Source organism: Anthonomus grandis, chromosome 1 (genome assembly GCF_022605725.1).
Source record: "Anthonomus grandis grandis chromosome 1, icAntGran1.3, whole genome shotgun sequence".
Classification (NCBI taxonomy): domain Eukaryota; kingdom Metazoa; phylum Arthropoda; class Insecta; order Coleoptera; family Curculionidae; genus Anthonomus; species Anthonomus grandis.
The window spans coordinates 8,826,622-8,842,129 of NC_065546.1; the positions used below are offsets into that span (position 1 = coordinate 8,826,622).

Here is a 15,508-nt window from a genome sequence, read left to right on the forward strand (position 1 = left end):
CTTTCCTCAGGTAAGGAGACTGATTGGGTAACTGCAGGTAATTTGTCGGTTCCCCCAAAGGGTAGAATTACCCCCTTACAAGGGTATTCCACCCTTAGGCGGAGACCAGCGGTTTATGGTCCAACCGGTTCCTACCTGAGGGTAGAGGATCAGCACGAAGTGATTATCGAATAACTGATTTCCCTAAATTTCGAGCTTGTATTTATACCTTGTATTTAAAAATTATGTCAATAACCCTTTATTTATTTTACTATAATAAAGATGAAATACGCATAATTACTAAGGTTGCATTGAATTGAATGAATTGAATTGACGAAACAGTGGGCTGCCAAGGCAGTTGTGCATATAGGTCTCCTGATGGACCCGTCATGCCCCACCGGGGGTTACCAGAGCCCAACGGCCTTAGAGAAACCGATAAGGCTCTCTGGTCTCAAGGACTTAAAGTCGCTCGGTACACTGAAAGTGTTACCGAGCGACTAAGTGACTAAGTGTTGTTAAAGTGTAGAAGTGTTACCCAAGTATTTGAACCTGGCGCGCGTGAGTGCTGGGCACTCCCCGATTACATGGTCAACGGTTTCATCCTCCTCACAGCACCATCGGCATTCCGGGTTGTCCGCAATACCGATAGTATGGAGATGGCTTCTTAAGTGCCGGTGACCAGTTTAAAGACCTGTCACTAGCCGAATTTCGCGTCTTTTAAGGTTGCATTTTGTGCGTCGCAAATTCGGTTGTAAAATTGATTAGTAATTATTAATTGTTTAGAAATTCTAACAGTGGAAATTATTCGTTTTATACTGAGTGTAAGTAATTTGGTATATATGTAAGCAGATAATTTAAAACACCCAGTTTATACCACCAAAATGTTAAGTCAGCAGTATGGCCGAGCTAAGGTCAAAAGCCGCCATAAGGAAAAACGGCTGCGACTGTTTAATGAGTATGAGAGATTCTTCGGTCGCGTTCATATAAAAATTACGTCATCTGTAAAGTAGTTGGCTTAATAAATTGAATTTTTGGGAATAGCGAATGGGGGTGTAAATACCAAATAACCCTTCTAGTGTTTACATCAGAAGTGGGATATATATTCCAACCGTGTTATAACGCGGGACTTATTTATCCCAGCAGTATTATAGTGTGGGACATATTTATCCGTGCAGTATGTTGTAGTGTAATAATTATTTATTCGATTTTTAAAAAAATCTGCGATTATCAGCAAGTGAGTTGCAGCACCTTGTTGATAATTTATCAGATGTGAACAGGATCCTTTCCACGACAGCGATGATAGTAAAGATGTAAACTATGCATGTTCCGAAAGCGGGTCTTCGTCAGAATGTGATGAAAATGAACAAATTGAGGACGCGAATATAGATGTTATGGAGGATGAATCAAGCAGTTCACAAGAATCAAAGGAAGCCCCTGGTCAAAATGACGCTATTTTCTTTGACTGGACCTTTGACATTTGTTTTGACCCTGGAAGTCTCCTTGATTTGACTCTCGACGTCACCGCGACTCGTCCTTTGCTTGAACTACTACGCGACCTCTAGTTGACGTTTAACGTGAGCTTGTGTTGACCCTGGTGACCTTGACTTGATCTTCGTCATTGGTTTTGACCCTAGACGTCTCCTTGACTTGGAAGACTCTTTGGCCTTTCCATATTCAACCGGTTCAACATCTTTAAGAGGGTGATTATGGCTTAAGGGTTCAATTTTGTGAATGGATCCAACAAAATTGAGGCCTACATAAATACATGTTATTTAGCGATGAAGCTTATTTTACCCGCAATGGAGTTTATAACCGACACAATAAACATCGGTGGTCAGATGAAAATCCTCATGCCACGTTTGAACGAAACTTTCAACATCGATTCAGTGTTAACGTCTGGTGTGAAATGCTGAACGACCAGTCGTTTGGTCCCTTTGTATTAGATATATATATATTCTATATTTTGTATATATTCTTGAGGATGATTTACACGTCTTTTAAAAGTGTTATTTAATTAATGAACATGCGTGTTTTTCTGGCTTATTTGCATCTCCACATCTCATAAGCAAATAAGCGTTGAAATTGTTTATGGATTAAAGGTAATTTTTTTATAATCTTTGTATTATACTTATTTATAGTCCCTCTTTTATATCTGAGATATTTCAAAAGATATTTACATAAAACTTCAGTAAATTTTTATACTGAAACGTAACCCTTTTAATATAGGGTAATAATTCATGTCAAAAAAGCAAACTCTGTGAAAGTCTCCTAAAAATATATTTATGTCGTGTAACTATAGAGATTCATAACCACGATTCACTAAAATGTGAGAAATTTTAATATAGTACCTCAAAAAATATTCTCACGTTTCTTTGGGAAAAAAAGGTATGTATGTAATATTTTTACGAAATTTAAATTCGAAAGATATCGGTTCGTGGATTACTTGACAGTTTTGAATGTTGGAAAAATCATGTCCGTATTTGGGGAGATCACTGTAAGCAGAAAAAATTAAAAATGTTTGAATGCCAAAGTTGGTAAATAATAAAGACGGAAAAAATTATTTTTCTTTATTTTATATATTAATAATAACTAGACAGGTATTAACAGACATATTATGTGCTGCGAACTAAGGAAATAATATTGTACTTACTATGCAGGGTGTTATAAAATTCAGTGCAAATATTTTAAGAGGATGTGGTTGGAGTCGAAATCAGTCTTTTTTGCCTATAAAAGTGTTCTAAAAGCACCCCCTTAGAGCTACGCCGGCGCAAATTGCTTGAAGAAAATCGCTTATTCGGAACAGTGACTACAGTTTTTCGTCAATCTTCTGAAAATTTGTAAATCTTCATTTTTTTGAGTACTGTTGACATTAACCGTCCCAAAAATAGTGTAAGCCTCAGGCTTACCCTTCTGATGGCCTATGTCTTATATTTTTGATCATAAATTTAAAAATCTAGCAACACCATCTAGTTAGTTAGTCATGAAAAGAACTAAAATTTCTGTCTCTTGCATTTTTTCGATACAATTAATTGTTTTCGAGAAAATCACTGGTAACCTAAGGGGGAGCATTATTAAACCCGATTAACCTATCAAATAGGAAAAAGCAAAGTCGGGTGTGACTACTTTAATTTTTATTCCTGTTCAATATCTAATCTTTAAATTAAAATGTAGAAATAATAATGTAATCAACTTAATTCATCATAGAAAATGCTGGATATGGCCTCCCTCTGCGACGGTACAGCCCTCCATTCTACTCCGCATAGACTTTACTTACAGGCTGTAGCTCTAAGGGGTGCATTTTAGGACATATGTTTATAGGAAATAAAAGTCTTATTTCGGCTCCAACAAGTAATATACTTTTAAAATATCTGCACCGAATTTTGTAACACTCTGTATTTTCACTAAAGTGTAAACATGAAAAACGTTTACTTATCAAAAATGCTATTTAGTAATACTGTATATTATACTATCAACGGCTTCAACAAAACTGGGGAAGACTGCTGTTGGTTTTGGACAAATTTTCTGTTCATCTCCCTCTCTGTATTTTCCAGTTTTCACTAAATATCCTAAAAGTCCTGCATCCATTGCCCCCTTTATATCATCTGTAACATCCTAAAAATATATCATATTAAGTCTATGATGGTAGCTATTTATAATATTGAATAGTGTTATAAATATGATTCAAAAATAAATGTATTGCTTACATCTCCAATCATAACAGCTTCACTAGGAGAAATTGCAGTACTTAACGCGGACTGAAAGAATAATTTATTAGGTTTTCCAACTAATATTGCCGAACACTGAGCAGAATATTCCAATCCTTTGACAAAACAGCCTGGCCCCAATGACATACCATCACTTGTCTTGTAATATTTGCCTGCGTGGATTGCTATCAGCTTGGCGCCATTTTGGAGATGCCTATTTAGTAATTACATATGTAGGTTTGAATAAAAGCCATTTATTTTTAAATAACTAAACTGAATAACATAATTCAAATAAATTGTAGCTATAATTAACAAATAATTGGACGTTGAAGACATAAAAATTACATTAAGATACGTGAGAATGGGACCCCAGGTCCCATGTTTCGGACATATAACATGCAGGATTAATATTTTAAATAAATTTAGTGGAGGATGACCGAAGTATCTTTGATTACCCATTGAAAAATTTGTTTGCTGGAAATAATCAACTTTTGGACAAAGGTCAATTAGATTAGATACCTGCTTAACCTTTCGGGATTTGTACACGCTTTTTGGGCAGATCTTTTTAAATTTATAATTTACTCTAAAAACTGAGAAAGGCTGTAGAGGGCCTCAGTTTGTGCAATAAACTCCTATCCAAAAATCATTAAATTTTGAGATACAGGGTGATAAGATTTTAAGAAGAAGTCTTATTTTTGACGATAAATTTGACATTCCTGTAGATATTTTTCTGAAAATTAGTAGGTTGCTTCTAGTACTATTTTTTAATATATAATTTAATTTTTTATTTTACCAGTGACGCTCATGCCGGCTAGAACCTAGTGAACTCTTTAAAAAAATGGTACGCCACTGTCAAATAAAAATATTTTTCAAATCCTTATTTGAAGGGGTCAGAAGCCAAGGGGTCCAAGTCGAGTTTTTTTCAATATCGAGTTAAGTGCAGAAATCAAAACTTAATATATACATTTACTTGGTGGCAAAGAGATCCAAGCATAAAACAAGTCTTAATGGCTCCATCTATCAATAGGAAAATGTACTACTTACCATATCTTAACAGTTCTTTAGAGCTAAACGGGTCCAAGTATACTTGGATCCATTTACAGCCAAGGAAACTGTTATATTCTGTTGATTACCAACGATTTTGTCAGTGTCAGTTGTCGTACCAAAATCGTGAAAAATAGTGATCGAAGTGCATTTTTAATTTTAAAATGCTTACATCAGACGATGAAGGTAAGTAGTTATTATAGCAAGAAAAATTTCTATTTTAAATAAAAATTAAGGTACATATTTTATGATATCAATTTTTTAAGGTTATGATAATACAAATCGAGTTTTCTTTTCATCATAGCGTTACAAATTCATATAGAACTAAGAACATAATCATAATAATTGCATTTTTTTCGTTATTATTTAAATACCTACAACAGATTTTAATAAAATGACTCTCTTTCAGAGCCATTCTCCGACAACTCTGATATAGATATAGATTATGTTCCAAGTAGCAGTGGTGGCGATGATGCTGAAGTGCAAAACTTAAATGAAGCTGGGAATGGAAAGTCCAGAAAAAGGGTTCGTAAAACTGCGACATGGAAAAGAAATTGTTCAAAAATTCGAAGAAACAGTGGCCAGGAATACGTTGGTCGCAAGGGTGAACTACATCATGCAAAATCTGTTAAGGCTTATGACCATACATGCAGGATACAAGTGTACAGAAAATTTTACGGAGGAAGTTAGAAACACAATTTTTGCTGATTATTGGAATCTTAGAAACAAAACTAATGGATGGGATCTACAGAGCACCTTTATTGCATAATGCATACAAAATAATGCTCCAAAAATGCACCGTCTAAAAATCACCGGACAAAAGAGGATTAGCACTGTGATAAAACTTCAAAATAAACGTGTATGCAAAGAGTTAGTTTTTTCTGAAAACTCTAGATATTACCCGCAAACGGTTTTATAACGTCACAAAGAAAAAGAAGGAGCCTGGAGTCGTCCAAACGGATCCGGATAGACGATGAGTCTTTAAACTTAGCAAAACAGCATATAAACTCATTCCCAAAATTTGTGAGTCATTATACTAGAAAAGACAATCCGAATCGCAAGTATTTGTCTCCCGAGTTAAATGTACAAGCTATACAAAGAATTTTGTCACGAAAAGGAAGCCCGACCATTAAAGCTGAGCAAATACCGCGACATTTTTAATACCCATTTCAACTTAGCTTTTCACCGACCATATTCAGACATATGTACAAAGTGTGACACGTTCATTACTCAGAAAAATTCTTGTGATCCAGAATCTGAAGAGGGCTCCCGCGTTGCCAGAGAACATGATCGTCATCTACGTCAAGCTGAAGCAGCCAAAAATTTAAAAAACGCCGCCAAGGAATCAGCAAGACAGTGTCCAGAAAAACGCGCTATTTGTTTTGATCTACAAAAAACCTTACTCACTCCGCATTTGACATGCAGCAAAGTATATTATTTGCGCCAGCTATGGACTTACAATCTAAGAATCCACGATTTATCATCCGGAATTGGTAATACGTACATGTGGCATGCAGGTGAAGGGTCGAAAGGTTCTCAAGAAGTCATGTCATGTTTGCTGAAGTATATTGAAAGTTTGCCAAAAACAGTGACCCACATCGATGCATTCAGTGATAACTGTGGTGGTCAAAACAAGAACAAGAACATAATAAAATTTTGGATGTATATTGTGCAATTTACACATATCGAAAGTGTTGACCACCGTTTTTTGGTTTCGGAACATTCCTTTATGGAATGCGATCATGATTTTGCCATTATTGAAAAAACAAAGAGACGGCTAACTCACGTTTTTACTCCCGATGATTGGGTTAATTTTATAGCAGGAGTCAGTAGAAAATTTATTGTAGTAAAAATGCAGCCTGAGGATTTTAAATCTATATCTCCCATGGACAACATCCTCCAAAAATAAAATTAGCAAAATTCAATAATTTGATGCAGCTTCTACCATATGTACCACCAATACACCATGATTTCTATAAGTCGTTGAATCCAGGACAGACGTTGAATGCAGGCCATCAAACAAACGGGCGAAACGATGAAGATTATACTCTCGGTGACATGGTTGAATCGGATGAAGGATTGAAGTAAAAATATTTAAAATTGAAATTTCTCAATATTTACGTTTTGTTACTTGGACCCCTTGGCTTCTGACCCCCTCATTTAATTTAGAGTAAATTTCATCTCCTGGCTTTGTTTTCTCCCAAGTACCGTTTTTGCATAAAAAATAAAATCCAAGTACCAGAAAGTCAATTTTTGCCATTGTTAATTTTAAATATAAGATTTTTTCTTAAAATTTTATCACCCGGTATCTCAAAATCTAATCATCTTCGGATGGAGATTTATGGCGCAAACTTATTTTGGCGCCAGCTTATTTTGAGGCCCCCTACAACCCCTCCAAGTTTGTCCCACTAATTATGAAACACCCTTTATAATGTGTTTTGGTATAGTTTTTTATTATTAGGGTAACAAAGCCAGTACTAAAAGTTTCGTCAGAGTATTTTAGTATGTTTAAAAATATGTATATAGCTTTATACATACATACACTACTAACTGAAAATTTTTATTCGTAAAGATAATCCTTTCATTATTATAATACAAATTAAGTGCTCTTTTAATTAGGATATGATGTTCCTTATTTTTAAATATATTTAAAAAAAATATTTTCCTTATTTTATAACAAAAACTTTTCGTACATATTAACGTGAAAAGCAAAAGAAAAACAAACGTAAAGAAAACGCCATTTAAAATAACGACTCTCAACTCAAATTCGCTCCTACTCTTCCTCGGATCTCTCTCTCATATGTCGGAGCCAAACGATCATAAATTATATCTATGCATTTTATTCTGAATTTAGTTTTAAGCTTTTATTTATTAATGTTTTGTCAATAAAAAATAAGATTAATGAGCTGGAGGCTTTCATGACTAGGATTGGCTATCAGATCAGGAATGCAAGTCTTTGAGAATCTCCAATCTTTTGCCAGCATCTGCGTTCTGCCGAAAAAACTGTAAAGGCGGAGGAGTTGCCATTTTAATAAATAAAAATATGCTTTTTAAAGAGTTTTATAATATAAAAGTTGATTGATCCATTCAGGATCAAATTGAACTATGCTGTGTGTATATTGCTCACACTAGATAATAGAGAACATTTCTTGGGACTTTGTTAATGATATCTACATAAATGTAAATGATAAGTTTTCCCATTTTGTTCACCTTATCCACTACATTTCTAGATTATTTTCCAGAAAAGATCTACTTTAAGAGAAAAGGTCAGGTGAGTTGGTTAATTGTCGACTTGAGAGCAACGCGGGATAATATTCAGTTCTTTGCTGAACTGAATAAACAACTTGATGCACCTTATTACTTACAAGATTACATAAAAAATATTACAAATGAATACCGAACAGCAATAAAAGCTGTAAAGAAATCTAACAATAACCAACAAATTTCTCACTCTCATAACCCAATAAAAACAATGTGGAATATTTTAATGAATATAGGGACAGTGCAAAACCTGAAACTACTCTCAGTATAACACCTGATGAATTTAATAATTATTTTTTAAATATTGCGTCCGAGCTACATAGCCGTACTCCTGTATCATGCAATGAACGGCTCAACCATGTACCTCATGCTGACCAGAGCTTTAAAGTCCCACCAGTCTCTTTTAATGAGGTTAGAGATATTATCAACTTCCTTCAGAGTAAAAAAGTAGAGACCCACTTGATCTCACTGCAAGCTTGATCAAAGGCATTAAAAATCTAATAATAAGTCCTATAACGAATCTTATGTGTGTATAGCCGAATGAGGTTTTTCCTAGTGTTTTAAAAACTGCGGTTGTTATTCTAGTTTTTAAAAAGGAAGAGCCAGATCTAGTATCTAATTATAGATCTATCATCTCTCTGTTACCTATATTTTCATAAATATTTGAAAAATGTCTGGCTCTAAGAATTTCTTCTTAGAGCCTTCTTAGACTTTTTTGAGTCTAATAGGCTTTTTACGGAATCTCAATTTGACTTTAGAGAGGGACTGTCTCAATACTGTCCAAGGTATTTTGAATCTGGTTGTTCAGGTCCAGGATGCTTTTGAGAAGAGTAATTATGTATCATCCAATTTTTGCGATTTGAGTGAAGCCTTTGATTAAGTGTCCCATGAGATTCTCATAGCTAAAATAACTAAATATAATTTCAGTGTCTCTAGTATATCTTTAATAAAAAACTACCTATCAGACTGCTGAAGAATTCGAAAATGCCTCCAGTGCTAAATTCCTGGGTATTCTGCTGGATCCTGGTCTGCTGTGGGATGCTCATACCACCTCCTTAGTGACAAAGCTCTCAAGCAACACATTCTTGCTTCAGGGGCTTTCATCCTGTGTCTCCACTTTTATTTTAAAACAGGCATTTTTTTTTCATGTCATTCACACATCTCCTATGCCATTCTTGCTTGGAGTCATAGTAGGGGAGCAGGGGACGTTTTCAGACAGCAGAGAAGGGCTCTTTGTATTGTGGGAGGTCTACCATACAGAGCAGACTGCAGGCAGGTTTTTGTGGATTTAAAAATATTAACATTACCCTGTCAGTACATTTATACTAATCTTGTTTATATGAAATGCAATGAGCACAAATTTAAAAGCCATGAAGGTATACATAATACCAACACATGCTTTAGAGAGAACTTAGCCTCAAGTTATTGTATACTTGAGAGATGTAGAGATGGCCCATCATGTCTAGGTATACATTTCTTTAACAAATTACCCCTAATAATTCGACATCTGTCCCACAGGGATCCAATCTTGGCCCACTTCTTTTTATTTTTTATATTAATGATCTTATAGAATTGATTTCCTGCCTTAGACTAGCTTATGCTGATGATCTGAAAATATTCTGGTGTATCAATAGTATCTTGGACTGCTTGTTCTTACAGAGTAACTTGGACCTAATTAGGGGATGGTGCAGTCGAAATCAGTTATGTCTTAATATCTCGAAATGCTGTGTGATCTCCTTTCACCGAACCGAGGATCCTGTTTTGTTTAATTACAATATAGACAATCAAATTCTCTGTAGAAGTACTTCCATTAAAGATCTAGGGGTTGTATTCGACGATAGGCTCACATTTGTGCCACATATTGAACTGACCTCCTCGTTGAAACTTCTGGGTTTCATCATTCTAAATAGCCGACTCTTTAACAACTCAAACTCAATAAAACTATTGTACTTCTCCTTTGTTAGATCAAGACTGGAATATGGTTCATTGGTGTGGTGTCCTTTCTATGAATGCCATGTTGGCTACATCGAGAGTGTTCAGAGAAGGGTTTTAAAGTTTCTTATGTTTCGTGAGGATGGAATATATCCTGTTAGGGGCCATAATCATGATCTGATGTTAGGTAGATTTAGTCTGCAATCTCTAGCCATGAGGAGAACAATTCATTTTGTAACATTCTTATGGAAGTTGGTCAATAATCAAATAAATTCTCCTACTCTCTTGAACAATATTCTATTTCATGTACCACAATTTGCTTCTGGAGCAAATATCACTTTTGCTTTAGATCGCGCCAGAACTAACATTAGGTTTCAGGATCCCGTATATCAAATGTGCAGAATTTTTAATTCAGTATCATCAATCTGTGACATATTTGTATGCTCCATAAAGGATCTAGTTTTGTCTCTGATCTAGTTATGTTACTATAGTAATTTAAGTTTTCCTTATTTTTCTTTTTTTTGTTATTTAATTTATAGTAATTTAATACTTGTTTACACTTTCAAAACATTAATTGTAGATTTTCCTGTAACTGGGCTTTGCCTGTTGGAAATAAACTGCTAAATAAATAAATAAATAAATGTTGTGATGGTCTACCAGCTCTTAATGATCTTCTGTTCTTTTTTCCTATATTTGGTAATTCCATATTTTTTATTTAAAATGATGGAATACCTAGATTGATCTCAACTATTAAGTAAAATATTTGTTCTAATGCTGTAATATTTTATGTATTTTATATTTAATGTTTTACATTTTAATATGGGTATTATTATATCAAGTATAGAGTTAAGTTTAACTATATATTTTATCTGATCTGACTTATGTGAATACTTTGTAACCTGACATCAATAAACTGAATTGAATTGAATACTAGGTACTAGGATTTTCTATGCATACAAAGTTTGAAAATCAAAGCAATTTGAATTAGTTCACACACCTTAAATCTTAATAATTAGAAATTTCACTTTATTATTGATCAAATCTAAGCCTTTTTCAAAAATTTAACAATCTTTTACAAACAATCTTACTTACCGAAAAGCCTCATTTAGTCTCTCGTAGTGAAATTCTGTTGGAGCCAAACCGATAACTACTGCATCAGGAGTTTCGTTTTCTGGACAACCTAAACCTTCAAAATCCTCAAGAGCTTCAGGGGCAACCTGCAAACCATTTTAGTCTTTAAACAAAACATTGTCGCTTATAGCAGATATGAACATAATAAAGGACCTTACCATAAGCATTGGCTTAAATTTATTTTTCTCTATCAGCTGTCTGCAAGCCCCAAGTGAGCTTAAGATATCTTTTTTTTGGACCTCAAAACCTAAACTAATCAGTCGATCATGCAAGATTCTCTTGGATTCTTTGGTGGTATTCGTAACGAACTTTACTCTTAAGTCATTCTGTAACAATCTAAAATAGATTTGCTAAACATAAAATAAACAATATATTGTTTAATTTTTTTACCTTTTTAAAGCTTCTATGGCACCAGGAATCGCTTGATTTTCAATATGTAAGGTACCACTTAGGTCTATAAGTACCTCTTTAATCATTTTTAGTAAAGCTATAGGGTTTTCTTTTTAAATAAATATTGGATCCTTTTGTATATTTTGGTATTATTTTTGTTTGGTTTGTATCTTTTTTAAGGTTAGGAGTGTCTGCAGTCCAAAGCAGAGAAATAATGAAATGGGACCTCACAAAAACCTTACTCTCCAATTGAAGAGTCGGGTCGAACAACGTTGTAACTTACTTTGTTTCAATTTTTCAGGAGGAGCAAAAATCCATATACCTTTTTTTTGAACTTTAAAATGGAAAAACGTTGCATGATCATGACAGTTACAACGTTGTTTCATGCTGTTAGGCTTAAATTTACACGATTTATCCATAGTTTAGGCTATAGAGTCTTTTATACAAGAAAAATTTGGAATAACGTTATAACTGCTTTGTAACTTACAACGTTTTTCCATAACTTGCGCATTTTTCAATACACTATAAAATCTTGGATACAAAATAAAAAACGTGGTAAACTAATATATTTTTATTTTTCAGTCTGCCTTACGTAAAAACCAACAAAACTAACTGTAAGACTAATAACTAAATCTATACTGTATCCTACTTCAATATCTATAATATAGAAAAAATGACAGTAGAACAAAAAATACATTAATAATCTTAATACTAAAAGTAGGCTGATATACCGATATATACCACGAACTTATACAAATATAGGTATATATTTATATTTATATTTATAAGTTCGTGCACATATATATTAAATTACCTTTTTTAGCAGCCGAAATAGGTATTGGTCTATCATATGCCAACTTTTGGCCTTATCGGTTCACGTATCTTAATACATTGGTATGCGAGAAATTGGGATTGTTCATTATACGTTTTTTTATACGATTGTTATTATTGTACGTTTATTACCTTCTAGCTTTGCAGCAAAACATCCCCTTTTACAGCGGCATACAACATTCTGAAAACCAAGAGAATATGTCTATATGAAGGCAATAATGAAACGATGATGAAAATTGATAGGGTACTAGTAATATTATGAATGACATAAGGACATTACAAAAATTATAATGCTAAATATGTAGGTACTAACTTTTCCAACAAAATGATAAACTCTTAAGTACAAGTCTGCACAGTAAAAACAATACAGTTACATTTTTTCATCAAGCAAACTATAGAAACCTTGCGAACGCATGACAGTTAAACTTCCGCGCCAAAATAGAACAGTTACAACGTTTTTCGACTTACCTCTTCTGGCGGGACCATTGCAGGTATCATCTTCTTTCTTTTACTTAGATATTCTTCTCCTTTGTCTCTAGCTAACTTTGACTTATTGTTTTGCCACTGAGCAATGTTAGATTTGCGTTTTTTACCACGATTTAATGTATTCTGCAACGGATCCGATAAATTTACCACAGACATGACGTCAAAAATGTAACAATATTCGCCCAAACAATCACGTGCGCTACTACTTACAACTTTGAACTTTGTTCCGCGGAAATCGGCAAAATGGCAAACTAAAATATTTGATTTAAGGGGGGATATTTAAAAAGAGAGGGATATTGTTCTATCATACAGTTGCTTTAGGTGCCATACAACGTTATTCCATGATTAAGTCGATTTCATAAAATTTGCGAGTTACAATGTTGTTTGAGCCGACTCTTCAATTATCGATTTCAACCTAGAAATGTAATTAATTTGTCAAGCATATTCTATTGCTCTTAACATAAGAGGAATATTAGCATGCCCAGAATGGTCTGAATCTGAAGTCGAACTAATATATTCACATATACAATAAGATATACAGGCAGGGGGGATTAAAGATTACGCATTGCCAACAATTATAATATGCCTGCATGTCTTATTTTGCGGTATGACTGCACGGTCCACTATTGAAATTTAAAGACATATTATTTTTGGCAATTAAATGTAGCGGTTTGTTTAATTCAATTACAGTTGAAAATATCTATACCGATTCCTAGCGAAAAAACAATTTTAAAAATAGTTTCGACTAAAGTGCAAGAACCTATCAATAGAATCCAGGAGCAAGAATTACGGGAACAAATCATGTAGTATCTTAGAAGTGGATTCATCACTAAGTATGGACCATAAAACTGTTACCAATATTTGGGAAAAACATGGGTACAAATGCTTCAAATATTTCAAAACTCAAAAAGAAGTGTTTCCCGAAGACCAATGGCGAAGAATGGAATTCTGTAAAACCATTCGTTGGAAAAATATAAAAGTTTTTTTTTTACAAAATATTCTATTTTCAGATGACCCTTCTTTTCCATTATATGGGAAAATCCTTCCATTGTTCAATGTTGTTCTGAGGAAAATGATCACAGAAGTTTTTAACTCCTAAGTATTCTCAAAAATTGAATTTTGGACGGCCGTCTTATAGGACCATTTTTTACTCATTGTATTTTAAACGCCCAAAAGGTATTTTTGGCTACAAAATAAACTTCTTCGTGCTATTTAAGTCCTCCCTGATTTAGACTTGCGATCGGTCTATTTTCAACAAGATGGCTGTCCTACTTACGTTATTGCAAAACAATGTTTAATAAATATTTTTACTAACCATCTTATTATTGGGATTTGCGATTTGTCTCTAAATTACTTTTACTTTGGGGTTCTTAAGGAGATCTCAAAAACGTATCTATATAAATTTAGTTTTAGAAGTACTAAATGGCTTTTTGATAGGTTAATTTGTTCGTTAGTCAAAGAAGGACGCCTTGTTTTTTTGAGGAGTTTTAATTTTATTTTTGTTTATGTTTAATTTTTTTTACTTTTATAACATCTTCTATATTATTTTTATAAAAGAATAAAGCTTAAAATTTTATTTTGCATAATACACATTTTGCGATTACGTCTTCTATTTGTTCGTTTTATCTTTCCTTTCACAAGCTTTCCCCCATATCATATGAAAGTTCTAATTTTAAGTCGACTAATGTCGATTTAACATGTCAAATTACTTTTTAATATTATTTTCAAGATAACATTTTAATATTGTGGGAACTTTACCCATATTGCTATGCTCAACGAGGGAGTATTTTATGTTGACACAGTGGATTTAATGGCTTATATTATTTTAATTTAGTGTATAAAACATACCTATATGTTGATACTGGAAGAAATTTTTAATTGATAATCGGTTTAATACTTCATAATACGCTTCATCAAGATTTTTCATTCATACTGATGGATTAATAAAAAAGGGTAATAGGGCTGTAAATTGTAGGGTAAATTAAGCTGTTTCCTAAGACTTTCTAATTTTTTATTAGGAACTATTAAAAAATACCTCATTGCTTGGTTCTGTCGAACAGGACATTCATGTGAATAAAATATAAAAAAATAAAATTATAAAAATATAACAATTTTTAATGTAAATAAAATTCGTGCCTTAAAAAACAGTGACCTAAAAATGTATCAAATTCGACCCTCAACATGGGAATCTCGGAATCTATAAAAATTGAAAATTCCGAATGGTTTTATATTTTTTATCAACTCTGTTTTTTCTTATAAGTGCTATATTAATTTTTTACATTCTGAAACTCTCTGTAAAATTCTTTTTTTTTTGGAAAATCTTGAATTTTTGGAAAAAACTAAATTTGCCGCACTATGTTTTTATAAACTGTCAAGACAATATGTAAACTATTATAAATATCATATGTTTTAAATATTTGTATGTTTTGTTTTGTTATAGTAGTGTAATACAAAGTGACAGAAGTGACAGATGGTGCGTGATACCATCTTTAATACTGACAAAGTTCTGCAAGACACAAATAGCCTTAACAATGTTTTCAGCAAAGTCAAGTTTAAGGTCTATAGGTCGGTGCAACATTCGCTATTTGTTGCACCTAATTCCAAACGTGCATTCAACATATCTTTGAGCTAACGATAAATGGTAATTAATTGTTTTTTTGCGTGAGGCAGCATTTTGCCACCATCATGGCAAAAGCTTCATCTGCCACTATTACATATGGTAACTTATTAGCGCAGTTCTTTGTTATGGA

General features: G+C 33.4%; 1 protein-coding gene across 1 annotated transcript; it reads right to left on the minus strand.

Annotated features, from left to right (window-relative positions):
* Positions 1 to 2,531: 2,531 nt before the first annotated feature.
* Positions 2,532 to 11,786, minus strand: LOC126741591 (haloacid dehalogenase-like hydrolase domain-containing protein 2). Its single transcript, XM_050448080.1, has 5 exons — positions 11,442 to 11,786; positions 11,210 to 11,387; positions 11,013 to 11,137; positions 3,684 to 3,897; positions 2,532 to 3,591 (listed from the first exon to the last, which is right to left on the minus strand). The coding sequence occupies exons 1-5, from the start codon at positions 11,525 to 11,527 to the stop codon at positions 3,421 to 3,423; spliced, it is 774 nt and encodes a 257-aa protein (XP_050304037.1). The 5' UTR covers positions 11,528 to 11,786; the 3' UTR covers positions 2,532 to 3,420.
* Positions 11,787 to 15,508: the final 3,722 nt, after the last annotated feature.

Bases quoted from the DNA above. Each gene is read 5' to 3' on its own strand.
- LOC126741591 (XM_050448080.1), bottom strand. From the start codon at position 11,527: ATGATTAAAGAGGTACTTATAGACCTAAGTGGTACCTTACATATTGAA. The intron at 11,138-11,209 runs GTAAGGTCCTTT...AATGGTTTGCAG, and splicing joins AATTTAAGCCAATGCTTATG to GTTGCCCCTGAAGCTCTTGA. The intron at 3,898-11,012 runs GTAAGTAAGATT...ATTACTAAATAG, and splicing joins AGACTAAATGAGGCTTTTCG to GCATCTCCAAAATGGCGCCA.